The sequence below is a fragment of the Pecten maximus genome, chromosome 12, assembly GCF_902652985.1.
Source record: "Pecten maximus chromosome 12, xPecMax1.1, whole genome shotgun sequence".
NCBI classification, from domain to species: Eukaryota; Metazoa; Mollusca; class Bivalvia; order Pectinida; family Pectinidae; genus Pecten; species Pecten maximus.
In genome coordinates this window covers 42,293,887-42,316,283 of record NC_047026.1, presented here as the reverse complement: position 1 = coordinate 42,316,283, position 22,397 = coordinate 42,293,887, and the positions used below count along the sequence as shown (strand labels likewise).

Here is a 22,397-nt window from a genome sequence, read left to right as displayed (position 1 = left end):
AGTATTTCATGTGAAACAGGACCTATAGATTGTAACTCAAAAACATAATTTATCTTATCACCTGTAGAAAATGTCATTTGCAATACGTAGGGCAAACATCTTTGTCGTTAAGAGATAGATTTACGGTCGCTTGGAAACAATACTCTGGGGAGCTACCGGATTTGAAATTCTATGTCATTCAGCGTCCCTGGACAACAGATGACGGGACCCATCTCCACATGTTCGGCTTAGATTTTCATCATGGAGGTATTTTGGCAGAATTTAAGGAGGAAATTAGATTCTGGGATTGTTTATAATGAAAATATGGGCCCGTGTAGAGTGTAAAAGGGCCATAGACCAGGGTAATACGGAAATATAGTTTGTATTTCAATGGTAACTGTATAAAGCGAGTTTCGTTGTCCCGTGGTGTGTCTGGTTGTTCTGTAGTCAGTATCCCGGTTAGAGTTCTGGAGGTTTTTCTAGTTGTACCTTAGGATACCTTAACCTCACAAAACCTCACAAAACCTGAAATCTATAAAAACAGACTAGTGACAGCGTACCGCAAAAATAAAAACCTACAAGATCTATAAGTTCGCAGCAGACATAAGACTAACCTGTAAACTCTTAGGCCAGTGCACAGGAATAAAACCCTAATCCCGAACCATAACCCTAACCCTAACCCTAACCCTAACCTATCCCTAACCCTAACCCTAAATATATTAGATATGGAATTTCGTGAGGATGACACTTTTTAAGCCCGCGAACCTTGCGAACCTAACCCTATGCCTTTCCCAAACGCGTTTAGAAGCGAAATTTTGTGGAGAAGTGTTATTATTCTAACCCCAAATGATGACCTAGAGAACCCTCTAACCCTCCCACAATTTTAGGATTTGAAACAACACAATTTTGGGAAGTTTCGCCAAATTCAGTAAAAGGGTATACAAAAAGTGAAATCCTGAGACCCTTTCATTTTTTCGCGTAAAAATAAGCATAAGAAAATTGTCCCATTATGCTAGAAAGTCGGCACTTGAAACATTTGAAAGAGCATGTCGAAAAGGCGTCTTTCGTTTTTTAATAATTCTCAATCACAAAATTATTTGAGAAAACATTTTCCGATTTTTTGACTCCTAACCGCAGAAAAGTGTAATTTTTCGGACCAAAAAATAAATAACTTCGGGTTGACATTTTCAGAGCGAGTTTCTCACTTTTGTTTTGATATTTCGTTAGATGGGGTATTAATCTTTTGTTTGATATCTTGTTTTTGCAGCGATTTTCCCCTTTTAACAGTAAGATATTTCGATTTTACAACTGTAACAAAACTAGCATAAGGAAAAAATAACCCCAACCCTTCAAGTCCTTGTGCTAATTTTGATACATCGCTAACCATTGCGCTTTGTCAGCCTCGTTCGGAGTCGACACTTTTTTCACAGGTTAGGTGCTTTAAAACTACACATAACCCACCTTTTATTCTGCGCATATTTCAAGAGATATTGACCTCAATGCAAATGATGCTGTCTTGGCTATTTAAAGTCGTTTAGAAAAAAAAATAAAGATTTAGATATATAGTTTATGGTCATTTCTTTGAGAAACAGCAAAAAATAACTCTAAACATTTGATTTAAAGACAGGGTTAGAGGTCTGACCTAAACCCTCTTATGCTAGTTTTTTGACACTTACAAAAAATGGGGGAAATCTTACTTCCGGTCCGGGGTTAGAATTATTTTAATTAATACCTTTAATTTTGACTGTCAGCAATTTTGAATGTAGCAATAACCAGTTTTTTTATGAATGAATAGTTGAATTGTGCAGACACTTTACCTGATAATTAGTGGCCAAATGATTCGTTTAACCATTTTGGTGTGCTGATTAAGCAAACTCGCTGTTAGGTCAGATGCATGCATATTAATTACTTTATGATTAATAATAATATCAAAAATCCTAACCCTTGATTATGCTAACCCTCAAACATTTATGCTAACCCTGTTCCACTAAATGCTGATTTGATAAACAAGGGTTGGATCAACAAAGCATAGCAGTGTAACCAAATAGCATTTAAAAAGCATAACTCCGATGCCTCACAACTTCCAATAACACACGATTAACCTCGGTAAGCACTGGATTTGATATTTATCCGCATAAAATACTATCAATTAAAAGAATACTTTCTTTATCATATATTTTTTAGAAGTAATTGATGTAAGGAATTATGTCTCAAAAACAACTCAACGGAACTTGATGACACTTGGCACAAGTGTTCATCATAGTCAGAGGGTGTGCAACTGACCTTTTAATTCCCGAGCGATCAACTAAGATTGCCGCGACGGCCTGTTGTTGGTCAAAATGTAGATATTGAGCGAGTTCAATGAAAATTGGTATATAAGGATTTCGAGGGATGCTGGATACAACTGGGTACAACTGCGGGGGCATTACAATTAGCACCTGCTATTTTTATTTATTTTTTATTTATTTATTTTTTAGTGTTATTTGGTTTGTTTGTTTGTAAACTGTCTTCATAGATAAACACCTTGCAAACATGTAACAGTATTAAAGAAAAACACCTTCTGCATCATTCATTTTTGGAAGCAAATGATTGTAAGGAATCACCAAAATGATAATAATTTTCTAATCTAATGACTCAATTGCTGACAGCTAACTGACTGGTGTACATTTTTCCTTGTTTAATGTCTATGTTTAAATATATTTTCATGTTCTTGCGATATTCATTTTTTGTTTTATTTTGTAGTGTTATTTGGTTGATTTGTTTGTAAGTAGACTGTTTTTATCACTTTTACCTCAATGCAATAAAGCATTAAAGTGTACCCGGAATGATTTGCTATATCAAGCTTATAAAATGTGATTATTTTGATGCGGTTTGCGACATTCTTATTTGGTGGTTACATAGAACAACATATCTGAAAATCGTTTTTCGTTCTGGGTACATGTTAAAAGAGACTTGTTTTCTTTTTTCAAATGTAAGAGTTATCTCTCTTCATCGCGTATAAATCTAGGGTTGGATCCATTTTAGCATAATATTTATAGAAAACAGCATTAGCCAGGGTTAGGGTTAGGTTATGCTGAATTGCTTACACTATATGCTAAAGTAGTTATCTGTATGCTGTAATAGAAACACCGCGTTAAGTGTTAGGGTTGGATCCATTTTAGCATAATATGTATAGAAAACAGCATAAGCCAGGGATAGCGTTAGGTTATGCTGAATTGGATTTATTTCACCATAATATGTATAGAAAACAGCATCAGCTAGGGTTATGCTTAATTGGTTACACTATATGCTAGGGATTATTGCAAAAAAAATCAATATTAAAATTAAAATAGAAAAGATGTAGTGTAAAGACAAAATAAGGCCAAAAATATCGAAAGAAATGAAAATTGATATTCCATTAGCGGCATTGTATTTTTAACAGTTTTTTTTATAAACATAAGAGTTATATCCCTTTATCACATAATATATGTTTTAATATGTTTTTTTCATTTAAAATCAATCTTTCAAACTAAAACATTTTTTTTCATCCATTTGTAAATTCTCTTTGCACAAGTAGAGTTTTAAAATCAACGTAATATATAACAAGACATAAAAAAAAATACTGAGAATGAAACAAATACAATAACAAAACCCCACATTATTTAACAACGGCAGAATGCAGCTTTGTAACGTATTCATGTTAATAAAACAAATGGATTAATGCCAAAAACAAATGTGTACGTTCAATATTAAAATTCAGTGTAAAGACAAAACAAGGCAGACTATTTCGAAAGAAATGAAATTTGACATTCAAGTCGTTTCATTCGAACATTCATTTAAGGGCATAATTAAATCACAGATGATCCGTTTTCATAGATTCTGTACTCGAGAGTCGGACTTTAACAATGCGGTAAGCATCTTTTTTAAGGCACTCAGAAACCGCAACTTTTCATAAAGATTTCTGTGAAAAATCAAAGGGGAAACTTTAAAAGAAAGAAACCCTAAAAATTGTTATATAGCGGAGGCCTGTAGTAGTAAACGATGTGAAACATGCCCCTATCTTTAAGTCACTACCTGCTTTCTAAGTTCAACACATCAGAAGTATTTCATGTGAAACAGGACCTATAGATTGTAACTCAAAAACATAATTTATCTTATCACCTGTAGAAAATGTCATTTGCAATACGTAGGGCAAACATCTTTGTCGTTAAGAGATAGATTTACGGTCGCTTTGAAACAATACTCTAGGGAGCTACCGGATTTGAAATTCTATGCCATTCAGCGTCCCTGGACACCAGATGACGGGACCCATCTGCACATGTTCGGCTTAGATTTTCATCATGGAGGTATTTTGGCAGAATTTAAGGAGGAAATTAGATTCTGTGATTGTTTATAATGAAAATATGGGCCTGTGTAGAGTGTAAAAGGGCCATAGACCAGGGTAATACGGAAATAGAGTTTGTATTTCAATGGTAGCTGTATAAAGCGTGTTTCGTAGTCCCGTGGTGTGTCTGATTGTTCTGTAGTCAGTACCCCGGTTAGAGGTTTGGTGGTTTTTCTAGTTGTACTCCTGTCCCTAGACCGGTTTGGTGTTCAGTGATATGTTTGGTTGTTCTGTTGTCACTACCCGGTTCGATTTTGGTGGGGGTTTATTTTGGTTGTTCTCTTGTCCCTGGCCCGGCCCACTGTCCTGTGTGTGTTTTGACTCATTTATATAAATAACTGCTCTTGTCCCAGGTTTTTTTTAGATTAAGCAAGACATAAGGGGAGGGGGTGGGGGGAGATAGGACTGAGTTATCTCCCATTGATCTTCAGGCTATATCTTATTTGTTTATACTTTTCAGTAGTACAATATCAATACTCTTGTATGACCAAACGACATCTGGTTACATTCGAAATTCATCAAGATATTTATAATTTAATTAAAAAATTGTTTCAATTTTCATGTCTTTTTCTAATAGGAATCTCCATCTTCGGTACCAATAGAAGACTTGACCTACCAGCACAAGACTTGCAGCCAGCCACTTCCTATTTGGACATCCTACCCTATGGTCCTATCCAGTCCCAGTAAAGGTAAATTTGAAAAATTTGTACGATTCTATAGGGACCACAGAACCAAATCAAAAATAGATTGTGGGTTTTCCCCGTTTAGGCAGAAGATTTAATAGGAAGGTGACTGCATCGGGGCCTACTGATTGGATATTTAGGTGAGAGAAGTTTCCAAAGTTTTATGTGTGAGCTGCGCAATACATGTAGATGTAAAGTATATAGAAAAAAAAGGTATTATTTCCTAGCCTGTTTTTGTCAGGGGGAGTTAATTAAGTGTGTATTTTGTTGTAAATTTAGATGAATTTTTGGTGCTGAATTCAATACAAGATGGTGGCCCCATATAAAAAAAAAATTCAAATTGTTAGAATTTTCAATCATTCTATTTTCAAGTTTCCGAGATGAATTCTTCAAAATTATGGCTAGCGGACCAGTCTTTAAAACTCCATTTCAGCAGTACAGTGGTAAACGTTAACATTACCGTCTATGGGAATCATTTGGTTCCGTGGTTCCTATAAGGTTTGGTATCGTGATGGGTATACTGTACGGTCGCTAGGTAACAATACTAAAAGGTTTAGTACCGTGATGGGTATACTGTACGGTCGCTAGGTAACAATAATATAAGGTTTAGTATCGCGATTGGTATACTGTACGGTCGCTAGGTAACACTACTATAAGGTTTAGTACAGTGATGGGTATACTGTACGGTCGCTAGGTAATAATACTATAAGGTTTAGTACCGTGATGGGTATACTGTACGGTTGCTAGGTAACACTACTATAAGGTTTAGTACCGTGATAGGTATACTGTACGGTCGCTAGGTAACAATACTATAAGGTTTAGTACCGTGATGGGTATACTGTACGGTCACTAGGTAACAATACTATACGGTTTAGTACCGTGATGGGTATACTGTACGGTCGCTAGGTAACAATACCAGATAGTTTAGTACCGTGATGGGTATACTGTACGGTCAGTAGGTAACAATACTATAAGGTTTAGTACCGTGATGGGTATACTGTACGGTCGCTAGATAAAAATACTATAAGGTTTGGTATCGTGATCGGTATACTGTACGGTCGCTAGGTAACAATACTATAAGATTTAGTACCGTGATGAGTATACTGTACGGTCGCTAGATAACAATACTATTAGGTTTGGTACCGTGATGGGTATACTGTACGATAGCTCTGTAACAATACTACATTGTATAAGGTTTGGTACCGTGATGGGTATACTGTACGGTCGCTAGATAACAATACTATAAGGTTTGGTACCGTGATAGGTATACTGTACGGTCGCTAGATAACAATACTATAAGGTTTGGTACCGTGATGGGTATACTGTACGGTCGCTAGGTAACAATACTACATTGGATAAGGTTTGGTACCGTGATGGGTATACTGTACGGTCGCTAGATAACAATACTATAAGGTTTAGTACCGTGATGGGTGTACTGTACGATCGCTAGGTAACACTACTATAAGGTTTACTATCGTGATGGGTATACTGTACGGTCGCTAGGTAACAATACTATAAGGTTTGGTACCGTTATGGGTGTACTGTACGGTCGCTAGGTAACAATACTATAAAGGATTAGTACCGTGATGGCTATACTGTACGGTCGCTAGATAACAATACTATAAGGTTTAGTACCGTGATAGGTATACTGTACGGTCGCTAGGTAACAATACTGTAAGGTTTGGTACCGTGATTGGTATAATGTACGGTCGCTAGATAACAATACTATAAGGTTTGGTACCGTGCTTGGTATATTGTACGATAGTTCTGTAACAATACTATGTACATGTATCCTGAAGGAGATATAGTTCCAGGATTCATACACCCTGTAATTATACTACACAAAAGACCAGAAATAGCACTTTACCTTTAATATCTCTTGGCCATCGAAAAAAAAAGTAAATCTTAATTTGGTTTAGTGAATGGCGTTGTATGTTTGAGGCCTGCTCAAACAGTTGCAGTGACTGCTTTAGACAGCTACACTGTTCTCCTATGTTTGTACAGCCCACAGTCGATTCTGCCGTCAATACAAACTGTTGTGTGTTTCTACTTTCTAATCATGCTTTATGATGGCTTCTAGAAGATGTAATCTCTGTATTTATCCATGGCTACGTGACTCAGGGAGGGACACTGTCCCCATCAACCGTGATATATATACATACCAGATTGTGTTATATGGAATGGATTAAACATGTAGCACAACTCTGTGTGATATACGTGGTTTGGAGATTCTGTAGAATGGATATCCCCAGATATGTGTGATATAACCGGTCAAGTCTGTATGTGCAGTGGATTTACCTTACTTGGATATCATAACTCTGTATGTGCAGTGGATTTACCTTACATTGATAACATAAGTCTGTATGTGCAGTGGATTAACCTTACTTGGATAACATACATCTGTATGTGCAGTGGATTTACCTTACATTGATAACATAAGTCTGTATGTGCAGTGGATTAACCTTACTTGGATATCATACATCTGTATGTGCAGTGGATTAACCTTACTTGGATATCATAAGTCTGTATGTGCAGTGGATAAACCTTACATTGATAACATAAGTCTGTATGTATAATGGATTTACCTTACTTTAAAAACATCAGTCTGTATGTATAATGGATTTACAGTACTTTAATAACATCAGTCTGTATGTATAATGGATTTACAGTACTTTAATAACATCAGTCTATGGAATTCGGTGCTTCTATAGTATGGTTTTATCCAGGTAGCAGGAGAGGCTTGGATAGACGTTGTGATTCGGTCGGAATAACAATAGAAAATAGAAAATGACGACGCACGTGGAAGGTAGGTTGATCAAAAGGCACGGTGAATGGAATAATGTATCAATATTTATTGTCGAATGGGAGTTATCTTGACGGTGAATGGAATAATGTATCAATATTTACTGTCGTATGTGAGTTATCTGGACGGGGAATGGGATAATGTATCAATAGTTACTGTCGTATGTGAGTTATTCGGACGAGGAATGGGATAATGTATCAATATTTAGTGTCGTCTCTAAGTTATCTGGACGGTGAATGGAATAATGTATCATTGTTTACAGTCTTATGTGAGTTATCTGGACGGGGAATGGGATAATGTATCAATATTTACTGTCGTATGTGAGTTATCTGGACGGGGAATGGAATAATGTATCAATATTTAGTGTCGTCTGTGAGTTATTTGGACGGGGAATGGAATATTGTATCAATATTAACTGTCGTCTGTAAGTTATCTGGACGGGGAATGGAATATTGTATCATTGTTTACAGTCTTATGTGAGTTATCTGGGCGGGGAATGGGATAATGTATCAATATTTACTGTCGTATGTGAGTTATCTGGGCGGGGAATGGGATAATGTATCATTGTTTACAGTCTTATGTGAGTTATCTGGGCGGGGAATGGAATAATGTATCAATATTTACTGTCGTATGTGAGTTATCTGGGCGGGGAATGGAATATTGTATCATTGTTTACAGTCTTATGTGAGTTATCTAGGCGGAGAATGGAATAATGTATCAATATTAACTGTCGTCTGTTAGTTATCTGGACGGGGAATGGGATAATGTTTCAATATTTACTGTCGTACTTGAGAAATCTGGACGAGGAAGGGAATAATGTATCAATATTTAGTGTCATCTGAGAGTTATTTGGACGGGGAATTGGATAATGTATCAATAGTTACTGTCGTATGTGAGTTATCTGGACAGGGAATGGAATAATGTATCAATATTTACTGTCGGCTGTGAGTTATCTGGACGGGGAATGGGATAATGTTTTAATATTTAGTGCCGTTTGTGAGTTATCTGAACGGAGAATGGGATAATGTATCAATATTTACTGTCGTATTTGAGTTATTTGGACGATGAATGGAATAATGTATCATTGTTTACAGTCTTATGTGAGTTTTCTGGACGGAGAATGGAATAATGTATCAATATTAACTGTCGTCTGTGAATTATTTGGACGGGGAATGGAATAATGTATCAATACTTACTGTCGTATGTGAGTTATCTGGACGAGGATTGGGATAATGTATCAATAAATACTGTCGTCTGTAAGTTATCTGGACGGAGAATGGAATAATGTATCAATATTAACTGTCGTCTGTGAGTTATTTGGACGGGGAATGGGATAATGTATCAATAGTTACTGTCGTATGTGAGTTATCTGGACGGGTAATGGAATAATGTATCATTGTTTACAGTCTTATGTGAGTTATCTAAACGGAGAATGGGATAATGTATCAATATTTACTATCGTATATGAGTTATCTGGACGGGGAATGGGATAATGTATCAATATTTACTGTCGTAGGACCGAAATCAAACCTTATAGAATGTAGAATATATGTCTAATGTCATATGGTCGAAATCAGACATTACAGTATGTAGAATATATGTCTAATGTCATATGGCCGAAATCAGACATTACAGTATCTAGAATGTATGTCTAATGTCGTATGGCCGAAATCAGATCTTACAGTATATAGAATATATTTTATAATGTCCTATGGCCGAAATCAGTCCTTAAAGTATATAGAATATATGCCTAATGTCCTATGGCCGAAATCAGACATTACAGTATGTAGAATATATGTCTAATGTCCTCTGGCCGACATCAGACATTAAAATATCTAAAATGTACGTGTAATGTCCTATGGCCGAAATCAGATCTTACAGTATGTTGAATATATGCCTAATGTCCTATGGCCGAAATCAGACAATACAGTATGTACAATATATTTTTTATAATGTCCTAAGGCCGAAATCAGTCCTTATAGTATCTAGAATGTATGTCTAATGTCCGATGGCCGAAGTCAGACATTACATGTCCGGACACATGATATCAATAAGTAATGAAGTTGTTTATATGTCCGGACACATGAAATCTATAAGTAATGAAGTTGTTGATATGTCCGGACACATAATGTCAATAAGTAATGTTGTTGTTTATATGTCCGGACACATGATATCTATAAGTAATGAAGTTGTTTATATGTCCGGACACATGCTATCTATAAGTAATGAAGTTGTTTATATGTCCGGACACATGATATCTATAAGTAATGAAGTTGTTTATATGTCCGGACACATGATATCAATAAGTAATGAAGTTGTTTATATGTCCGGACACATGATATCTATAAGTAATGAAGTTGTTTATATGTCCGGACACATGATATCAATAAGTAATGTTGTTGTTTATATGTCCGGACACATGATATCTATAAGTAATGAAGTTGTTTATATGTCCGGACACATGATATCAATAAGTAATACCTCGTTGTTGATTGTATCATGTTCCCTTGGACATGGCAACGTCCGATAATTGGATAGAGTGAAACACATCATCCGACCGAAGTGTTTGTCAAACACAAACTGACATTTCACCATGATACGCTTTAACTGTGCCTCAAAATCATTTTCACAGATATTTATTGTAGCTCGACTGCATTAGTTTTCTCCTTATCACGATTTAATATGAAACCAATTTCCCCTCTGGCAAAATGTATAGCATCGTTGGGCTCGACGTAATGCCATTATAATTAGGCGGACGGTAAATAACATGTAATTTCGGCAGCCGATGGCAATGCCAGCATAAATATGCCTTGACATCTATAAGGCGAGTTGATTGTCATGTAAGTCGTCCCTGGCGATGGGCCAACAGACAATTTATTGTTAATATTACAGAGTCAATCATAACGTATAAAACAAGTCTGTCTAGATTCCGAGCACTGGATACTACAGCTTGGTATTGTTACATCACCAATATGTCCCAGAGCTGACTGATACAGCTTGGTATTGTTACATCACCAATATGTCCCAGAGCTGACCGATACAGCTTGGTATTGTTACATCACCAATATGTCCCAGAGCTGACTGATACAGCTTGGTATTGTTACATCACCAATATGTCCCAGAGCTGACCGATACAGCTTGGTATTGTTACATCACCAATATGTCCCAGAGCTGACTGATACAGCTTGGTATTATTGTATCACCAATATGTCCCAGAGCTGACTGATACAGCTTGGTATTGTTACATCACCAATATGTCCCAGAACTGACTGATACAGCTTGGTATTACTGTATCACCAAGATGTCCGATACAGGTATTAACACGATTTGGAGACAAATGCACGAATTGGTTGAGACACTTACACGATTCTGAGACGTATACAATATTCAAAGACACACACATGACTTTGAGACATATACGTGCCTTGGAGATGCAAGACTGACATGAACGCGACTCGGAGACACAGACATTACTGAGACATATACGTGACTCGGAGAAACAAACATGACTGAGACATATACGTGACTCGGAGACACAGACATGACTGAGACATATACGTGACTCGGAGACACAAACATGACTGAGACATATACGTGACTCGGAGACAGACATGACTGAGATATATACGTGACTCGGAGACACAAACATGACTGAGACATATACGTGACTCGGAGACACAGACATGACTGAGACATACGTGACTCGGAGACAGACATGACTGAGATATATACGTGACTCGGAGACACAAACATTACTGAGACATATACGCGACTCGGAGACACAATCATGGCTGAGACATATACGTGACTCAGAGACACAAACATGACTGAGACATATACGCGACTAGGAGACACAGACATGACTGAGATATATACGTGACTCGGAGACACAAACATTACTGAGACATACACGCGACTCAGAGACACAAACATGGCTCAGATATATACGCGACTAGGAGACGCAAACATGACTGAGACATATACGTGACTAGGATACACAGACATGAGTGAGACATATACGTGACTCGGAGACACAAACATGGCTGAGATATATACGCGACTCAGAGACACAAACATGGCTGAGATATATACGTGACTCAGAGACACAAACATGGCTATGACATATACGTGACTAGGAGACACAGACATGACCGAGACATATACGTGACTAGGATACACAGACATGACTGAGACATATACGTGATTCGGAGACACAAACATGGCTGAGATATATACGTGACTAGGATACACAGACATGACTGAGACATATACGTGATTCGGAGACACAAACATGGCTGAGACAATTACGTGACTCGGACACACAGACATGGCTGAGACATATATGTGACTCGGAGACACAAACATGACTGAGACATATACGTGACTCGGAGACACAGACATGACTGAGATATATACGTGACTCGGAGACACAGACATGACTGAGACATATACGCGAATAGGAGACACAGACATTACTGAGACTTATACGTGACTCGGAGACACAAACATGACTGAGACATATACGTGACTCGGAGACACAGACATGACTGAGACTTATACGTGACTCGGAGACACAGACATGACTGAGACATATACGCGAATAGGAGACACAGACATTACTGAGACTTATACGTGACTCGGAGACACAAACATGACTGAGACATATACGTGACTCGGAGACACAAACATGACTGAGACATATACGTGACTCGGAGACACAGACATGACTGAGACATATACGTGACTCAGAGACACAAACATGACTGAGACATATACGCGACTCGGAGACACAAACATGGCTGAGACATATACGTGACTCGGAGACACAGACATGACTGAGACATATACGCGACTCGGAGACACAGACATGACTGAGACATATACGTGACTCGGAGACACAGACATTACTGAGATATATACGCGACTCGGAGACACAAACATTACTAAGACATATACGTGACTCGGAGACACAAACATGACTGAGACATATACGTGACTAGGAGACATAAACATGTCTAAGACATATACGCGACTAGGAGACACAAACATGACTGAGATATATACGCGACTAGGAGACACAGACATGGTTGAGACATGTACGTGACTCGGAGACACAGACATTACTGAGACATATACGTGACTCGGAGACACAAACATGACTGAGACATATACGTGACTAGGAGACACAAACATGACTGAGATATATACGCGACTAGGAGACACAGACATGGTTGAGATATATACGTGATTCGGAGACACAAACATGACTAAGACATATACGTGACTCGGAGACACAAACATGACTGAGACATATACGTGACTAGGAGACACAAACATGACTGAGATATATACGCGACTAGGAGACACAGACATGGTTGAGACATGTACGTGACTCGGAGACACAGACATTACTGAGACATATACGTGACTCGGAGACACAAACATGACTGAGACATATACGTGACTCGGAGACACAAACATGACTGAGACATATACGTGACTCGGAGACACAAACATGACTAAGACATATACGTGACGCGGAGACACAAACATGACTGAGACATATACGCGACTCGGAGACATATACGTGACTCGGAGACACAAACATGACTGAGACAGATACGCGACTCGGAGACATATACGTGACGCGGAGACACAAACATGACTGAGACATATACGCGACTCGGAGACACAGACATGACTGAGACATATACGTGACTCGGAGACACAAACATGACTGAGACATATACGTGACTCGGAGACACAAACATGACTGAGACATGTACGTGACTCGGAGTCACAAACGTGACTAAGACATATACGTGACTCGGAGACACAAACATGACTGAGACATATACGTGACTAGGAGACACAGACATGACTGAGACATATGCGTGACTCGGAGACACAAACATGACTGAGACATATACGTGATTCGGAGACACAAACATGACTAAGACATATACGTGACTCGGAGACACAAACATGACTGAGACATATACGTGACTAGGAGACACAGACATGACTGAGACATATACGTGACTCGGAGACACAAACATGACTGAGACATATACGTGACTCGGAGACACAGACATGACTGAGACATATACGTGACTCGGAGACACAAACATGACTGAGACATATACGTGACTCGGAGACACAAACATTACTGAGACGTATACGTGACTCGGAGACACAAACATGACTGAGACATATACGTGACTCGGAGACACAGACATGACTGAGACATATACGCGACTAGGAGACACAAACATGACTAAGACATATACGTGACTCGGAGACACAAACATGACTGAGACATATACGTGTCAAGGAGAAACAAAAATGACTGAGACATATACGCGACTCGTAGACACAAACATGACTGAGGCACATCTATTAATTTGAGGCACGATTTGGAGACATATAGAAATATTACAGACATATACACGACTCACAGACGCAAACACATTCGACACCGAGACACATATTCTGCATGTGATGGGTACCAGGTGATCTTTATCTTCGACATAACAGAAGTCTAATCAGGACATGATGTCGTGTCATGGAGAGATTGTCTGTAACTATTCACAGGCCCGTGTACGAAAAACACCATCCAGAACGCAATAAATGAGCTTCTGCATGGAAATTGGCAATTTATAGTATGCATACAGAGAAGCATTTTGTTCGTTAAAATAAATGACATCAATTAATGGCTACGTAGCTGTAAAATGTATATGTGATCGATTTTAGAGACATTACTGGAAACTTGAAGCGGGCCATTTAACGGGTTCGCGTATGGATCCGATGACATGCGATAGTAGCACGCCTTTCGATTGTTATGACACCAGAATTTGCATACATATACATCCTACCAAAAAGAGACTGTGAGTGCATTGAAAAATCATCAGAAATGCCGAACTGGTGATGACATCTTAACTGCGACAGCTCCTCAATTAATACCACTTTCTGTTTTGATGTTAAAATTATTTAAATATAATTGAAATATAGCATTGCTGTTGAACAAGGGAAAAGGAAAAAAAAACATGGCGATCAGGATTAAATGTAAGCAAAGACAGGCAATTATGTCCATTTATATTATTTAAAAATTCGCTTTTTTTTTCTTTTTTTTTTGAATCAGGAATATAATTTTATTAATGTGTCATTTGAAAAGATACATCCACTTATTCAGCTTGCATTCTGAACTTTATTTCGTTTTTAACTGCAAATCTGCTTTTAGTGCTAGTTACACTGTACGATAATTTTTTTCGTTATGGCTGCCAGTTTAGGAACTTCCGAGATTCCGAGTTACAAAAGCTACGTTAAGTCAAACGACTAGCTTCGTTTCGATAGAAATTCAATAAGAGATACCATATGTGCCGAAAGATTTATAAAAAGGTGTTCCATTGGTGACTAGTGTGGAAATCTGGAATGTAAAAATGATAATTACAAAAACAACGATGGAAACTGTCAACTTAACAACATATATATGTTTCAGGATTACACGAAAAGACACTAACTCATGGCAATTGATCTGACGTCAATAACTAACTAACTATCAATTGATGGCAAACTAATAAATCAGATGTCACGTGAACACATAACTAAGGTATCAATTGATATCACGTGAACAACTATATAAGATATTGTTATACTGGATGGCTCGATGTAGTCTTGTTAGAGTAAGTTCGTCAGAGTTGTAGGTGCAATCTTTAATGGCTGTAACTCAACGAAAAACGGGAAACGTGCTAAGCAGTCTATAAAACAAAACGGGGACCGAACCGAAGATCCACAATCGCGGCCGCATTACACCATCCCCCTCCAAGCTTCTTTAGCTTCAGCTAAAGGTTATGTCGATTAGGTGTATACTTTCTTTCCAACCGAGAGGTTTTTGCTTGTCCATCCGGACTGATCCGGCTACTCCTCATTATACATTGGCTCCTCAATAGCGGCTTGTTCCTTTGGATCAGAGGGACAATGGTCGTCCTCAACAATTGTCGGAAGAATAGAAGTATCAAGAGAATGATTCAACTTGATAACTCAGGCTGGTACGACATCATATAGGTAAAGCTTCAAACGGTCATGGCGAACAACTGACACTTTTTTGCGGTCACTGACCTCATACACAACTGGGCCGTATTTCTTCCTGGTCACAAAATGACCTTTCCAGACTGAAGCTTTTGAGACTGTCCAGCTGTTCTTGACTGGTTCTTTACCTATACCAAGTCCCTGACCTCGTACTCCCTCTCTCGAGTGCGTAAGTGGTATAATCGTTTCTGATGAACTTTGGGAGTCTTCCTTTCTTCCTGCTCAGTAAGATGTATTCCCCCTAGCAACCTATCAATGAAGGTTAGGGGATCTTCAGCAACCCGAAGGGTATTCAAGTCTGTGGTTGGGTGTGAATCCCGTAGCGGGGTTTGGTGAACTTCTGTACACCGATAAGAGGATCAGTATGTTTTCGTCCAAAGTTGCCTTCCCATGGTTTAGATAGCACCTGATCATCTGAAGCAGTGTGCGATTGAATCGCTCCACCTGACCATTTGAAGAGGGGTGGTAAGGGGTTCTCCAGGTCTGTGTTACCCAAAGGAGCCGGCAGTCTGCCTTGAACAGGGAGCTTTGGAAGTGTCTTCCCTGGTCAGTATGGATCTCTAATTTCTTCATCGTGGTCTCACTGTCCTCCGCTAAAATAGGTCTGAAGGGATGCCTCAATGCTTTCTTTTTCTTTTTCTCTGCTGCACACACATGACATTTCCGGACAAATATTGTCATATCTGTGGACATGTTGTGCCACTGAAAGCTTTGCTTCACTCGTTCTAGGGTTCTCTTTTACCATTGGTGACCTGAGAAAATTGTCCCGTGACACGCCTGTATGATCTCTTTTCTCAGCTGGAAGGGAACCAGGAGTCGCAGTGACGCCTCCCAAGCATCCTCTCACTGGTAGTAGAGGACATCTTATACAAGTTGAGTTGTTGGAACGTAAGCAGAAATCTTCGCCGGACATGACTACTAGTTTGAGCCTCCTCCACGGGAATCGTCTTCCCATTGCAGATTATGAGATATAGGGTTTTAAGATCATCATCTTGCATCTGCTCATCGTGAAGCTCTTTTAGGCTTTTCGTCTACAACTAGTTACACCCAGGATCGTAATCTCTGACGATGTCATACCGCAATTCAAGGATTCGATCTTCGGCAACAGCTTCCTTTATGGACATAATAGCTATAGGCACAACATAATCAACGTTCCCCTTGAATCTCTCCCAGACTGTCTGCAAGTTTGCAAAGAACATATATCCTACACAAGGAATAGTCCCAATGGTTGTGCCAGCAAGGTAGCAAAGACATGTTCCGTTATCAGGAATCTGCAAATGAGCATTCGCATTGACATGCATCTTCCCAGGACGGTGCTCAATGTCAAAGGAGTATTCACTAATCTCCTCAAGCCATTTTGCTAGCTGTCCTTCCGGCGATTGAATCGAAGAGCCAAGACAAGCTGCTATGATCGATCGGTGCGCAACGAGAACCTTCGTTCACGAAGATAGTGCTTGAAATGTGTACATAATGGCCACAAATGGAAGAATCTCTCGTTGTGTCACGTATTACGTTTTTGGGGTAGGCGTCAGTCTTCTTCTTGCATAGGCAACAGCATTTTCTTCTCCGTCCTGGATTTGCGAGAGGACAAATAGAAGTTCCATAGAACTACTGACCACTTAATGACATCTTCAATCAGCTTGGGATTAGTCGAAATTCCATTGCCATCAATAACATGTCCCAGGAACAGTACTTTGAAGGTAAGCAGAATGTCTTTGCTTTGAGTTGGAGGCCGTGTTCACGGACTCTTGTGAAAACCTGACGTAGATGCTTCGTGTGTTCTGCAAAGCTGTTAGAGGCCACTATCACATCGTCCAAATAAATTAGGAGTACTGACCACTGAAGTCACCGAAGAACCACCTACGAGCTCGACAAACAAAAAGACATTCTTGTGTACTCGAAAAGTCCATGTTTCGTTACGAATGCAGTCTTTGACCTATCTTGTGTCGATCTGTTTTACTCCGCTGAAAGTGTCCAAGTCATAATCGTCCTATATGATGATATTGGGAAACTCATTTAAGAGCATGCGGAGGTTTTCTCTCTGAAGTGTTGAAAGGTCACTCAATGATTCAGAAAAGAGGCCCTGCAAATGTGCAGGAACATCTGCTTCTATATTTATGGAACCTTCTACATGATCAGTTCCTGCAGTAGGAAAAGCTTCTCCCTCAGCACCGTTTATTTTTGGGCCAATATCTACTTACTCAAGTTTCCCTAGAAAGATGCCTCAGAAACTTTGATCTCACAACCCTCTAGATTAAGGAATCTCACAGGGACAATTTGATTCATTTGGACAAGACATGACCCAGCTTGCACTACATATCAGTCTCAGTCATTTGGGTGAAGCCTGGTATCACTTTACAATAAACTTCAATATCTTTGTCCCCTGTTTGGATGACAGCATGTACCAATCGAAGCAGGCCAATACCAACAAACATGTTATTCCTAATTAGGGCTATCACCACTGGCAACTTCCTTATTTCCTCACCTAATTGAAGAGTTGCATTGTTTTCTCCTTTTCCAGCCATCTGTGCGCCATCTTCTGTTTTTAATTGCTGAAACTCCTTATTTGGCTTCTCATACTCAACTCCAACGTCGTTTGCCCACCTTTCAGAGATGACTGTTGGTCAGTTCCCGTGTCAGTGACAGCTTCAGTAGGTTACTCATTGACTATTACCGGAACAACAAAACTTTTTCCCATTCTACTTGTCTGGGTAATCTTTAAATCACGTCGCGGAGAGTGTGGTTTGCCGGTTGGTGCAGGAGATCTAGACCTTTCAGAACTACAGTCTCTCTAGACGTTCCTCATACCACCGCACCGATACCATTCTGTACTTTCCATAGTTGTTGATTGGCTTTACTTTATGAACTGATCAAATCTTGACTTGACTCTAGCGAGCTGCGTTTAATCAGATCCTCAAGTTGTTTCATTCGTGTATCTTGTCCATTTAGGCTGGCAGGAGTGGTTTGGTGGCAGTTGAACACGCTGTGTATTCAACACTTCTCCGTCATCTGTACCAGGACCGATGGCGCAATCTGTCCATGAAACTCTCCGGGCTTTGTCTCGTATCACTTTACTCTCGGCCCGAGGTTGCCTTGAAGTTGAGCTCCTGCGAAATAATCATTTATATAGCCTGATAAAGGGTTTGGGGGTTCTTATTTAAAACGTCATATACTATCCTTGAGGTCTTGTATCCTTTAAGAAATGCCTCTGTAACTAACTGGTCTTGTAAATATAGATCAATTCCTGGAAAGAACGGAGTAACTAGACGTCTAATTTCCTCACCAAACTCATCATTACTCAGTCTGTGTTGACAAACTTTTTTTTATCTCACTGTTGTTGGAGGGTCCCTTCTACCAAAACGCTGGACAAGACTTTCCTTCAGTTTCTTGTAGTCCATTCTCATTTCCTTAGGCAGGAAGTAGACATACGACACAGCTCTTCCCTTAAGACATGCATAAAGCCTGTTCACATTCTCACTATCTGGCCAGTGATATCGTTCTGATAATCTTTCAAAAGGAACAATGAAAACCTCGTTATCTTCATTTCCCTCATACACCAGAAGTTTTGTTTGAGAACCTTTCCCTTGGCTCCTGTCTGGCCGTTTCAAGCATTTGATATGCTGGATCGTTCGCTGTAGTCTTGTTAAATAACAAGTAAGATCGTCAGAATTCCAGGTGCAACCTTAAATGGCCGTAAAACTCAACGAACAACGAAAACGTGCTAAGTAGTCTATAACACAAAATGGGGACCGGTCACAAGATCTGGAATAGCGCGACCTCATCACAAATCAATTAAGCATGTGAACACCTAACTAAGGTTTCAATTGATATCACGTGAACACCTAACTAAGGTATCAATTTATATCACGTGAAAACCTGACTAAGGTACCAATTGATATCACGTGAATACCTAACTAAGGTATCAATTGATATCACGTGAACACCTAATTAGGGTATCACGCCACTGACGCAAATAAGAGAATTTCGTACTTACAAAAGAAAGATTCACACGAAACTTCCGATTACACACGACGTCAATCAGATATGAATTCCTTAAAAAAGAAAAATATCATAACAATAAACCTCTATATTTACTTGTATCTAAACTGACGTGATTGACTCTCCGAACTGTTTAATTCCTCAGATAAAAATATAATAATTCGCCAAATTAGTATATATACACGTTGTTGTTGTTTACGGTATTTCAGTCAGTCGAGGTTATTTATTTTGCAAAAGAAACAAGCTTCTGTGAGTATTAATTGACCTCCGTGGGTTTTTTGTATGATATCATTTGGGGCGTAAGGATATGGCGTATAGTGAAATGTTACTAATGACTGTGGATATAATATAATTTATCACAAATCGTAACAAGTACGAATTACTTCCTGTTTGCTGTCATTTCTGCGTCGGCGCGAATACGCCTCCACGTGTCAGTCAGTCAAAACACCATGAATCAACTGATTAAAAAGCAGTCTTTGTCAAAGTTTACTGTTGAGCCAATCAGAACGCATTTAAACCATGTTGATACCATATCAGTTGAATAACACCCATCTACTGTACTAGAAATACAGTAAAACACATATATAAATTTACGCTGACATGTAATTGTCTGTATATTTACCCTGACATGTAATTGTCTGTCTATTTACTCTGACATGTAATTGTCTGTCTATTTACTCTGACATGTATTTGTCTGTTTATTTACTCTGACATGGAATGGTCTGTCTGTTTACTCTGACAGGTAATTGTCTTTATATTTACTCTGACATGTAATTGTCTGTATATTTACCCTGACATGTAATTGTCTGTTTATTTACTCTGACATGTAATTGTCTGTATATTTACTCTGACATGTAATTGTCTGTTTATTTACTCTGACATGTAATTGTCTGTATATTTACTCTGACATGTAATTGTCTGTATATTTACTCTGACATGTAATTGTCTGTCTATTTACTCTGACATGTAATTGTCCGTCTATTTACTCTGACATATAATTGTCTGTCTATTTACTCTGACATGTAATTGTCTGTTTATTTACCCTGACATGTAATTGTCTGTATATTTACTTTGACATGTAATTGTCTGTCTATTTACTCTGACATGTATTTGTCTATTTACCCTGACATGTAATTGTCTGTATATTTACTCTGACATGTAATTGTCTGTATATTTACTCTGACATGTAATTGTCTGTTTATTTACTCTGACATGGAATGGTCTGTCTATTTATCCTAAAATAGAATTGTCTGTCTATTTATACTAACATGGTTTTAATCATATATCGGCTCTGCCATGGAATTAGTCTGTTTATTTATTCTAGTGGAGATTGACATACGTAAGAACAATATAATTAAATGACTATTTTCTGAAGACACAATACATCCGCCATGCCAATTTTACGTTTTCTTCACAACGCTACAATACAAAAACATTTATTGTTTTAATAATATTGTATTATTGTTATTCAGATATGGGGCATGACATCAGTAGTGGCGTTTAAATGTATATACACGCGAACTGTAGGAAAACAGTCAGATTTTTGGATGGTATTGATAAATTCATCGGAAAGTGATTTAAAGGACCCTGCACCAGTATATCGACATAGTTATAAAAGTCTTTTAAAACATCGAGCATACCATGGCAATATGCTGTCTCTGCATTTTAAGGTCTTGATTAAATTCTATCCATGAGTATTGATGTTGGGTAGTGAAATTTGAAATGTTGAAGTTGTAGTTAATTTTATCCGTGTGTTTTGATGTGTGTTGATTTTAAACCATTAGTATTGTTATTTTCGTAATTTAACCATGAGTATTAAGGTTTGGGGGATTTAATCCTTGAGTATTAAGGTTTTGGGGGATTTAATCCTTGAGTATTGAGGTTTAGGGGGATTTTATCCTTGAGTATTAAGGGTTGGGGGGATTTTATGCATGAATATTAAGGTTTTGACGGATTTTATGCATAAATGCATATATTGAGACTTTGGGGGATTTCATCCATGAATAAGCAGGTGTTGAGGGATTTTATGCATGAGTTTTAAGGTTTTTAGTGATTTAATCCTTTAATATCAAGGTTTTCAGGGATTTTGTGCATGAGTATTAAGGTTTTGGGAGTTTTTATGCATGAGTATTAAGGTTTTGGGAGATTTTATGCATGAGTATTCAGGTTTTGAGGGATTTCATGCATGAGTATTAAGGTTTTGGGGGATTTTATGCATGAGTTTTAAGGTTTTTAGTGATTTAATCCTTTAATATTAAGGTTTTCAGGGATTTTGTGCATGAGTATTAAGGTTTTGGGAGTTTTTATGCATGAGTATTAAGGTTTTGGGAGATTTTATGCATGAGTATTCAGGTTTTGAGGGATTTCATGCATGAGTATTAAGGTTTTGGGGATTTAATCCTTGAGTAATAAGGTTTGGGGGGATTTTATCCATGAGTATTAAGGTTTGAGGGATTTTATCCTTGGGTATTAAGGTTTGGGG

The 22,397-nt window shown here is 38.4% G+C and overlaps 1 protein-coding gene across 1 annotated transcript in view; it reads left to right on the top strand.

The window, feature by feature from the left end:
• Positions 1-7,041: 7,041 nt before the first annotated feature.
• Positions 7,042-22,397, top strand: part of LOC117338804 (tetraspanin-33-like) — a gene marked incomplete at its 3' end in the record, with an annotated part of 84,315 nt that continues 68,959 nt past the window's right edge. The window contains 1 exon segment of the mRNA XM_033900156.1: positions 7,042-7,831. Within this exon segment, the coding sequence (XP_033756047.1) occupies positions 7,813-7,831 (19 nt within the window).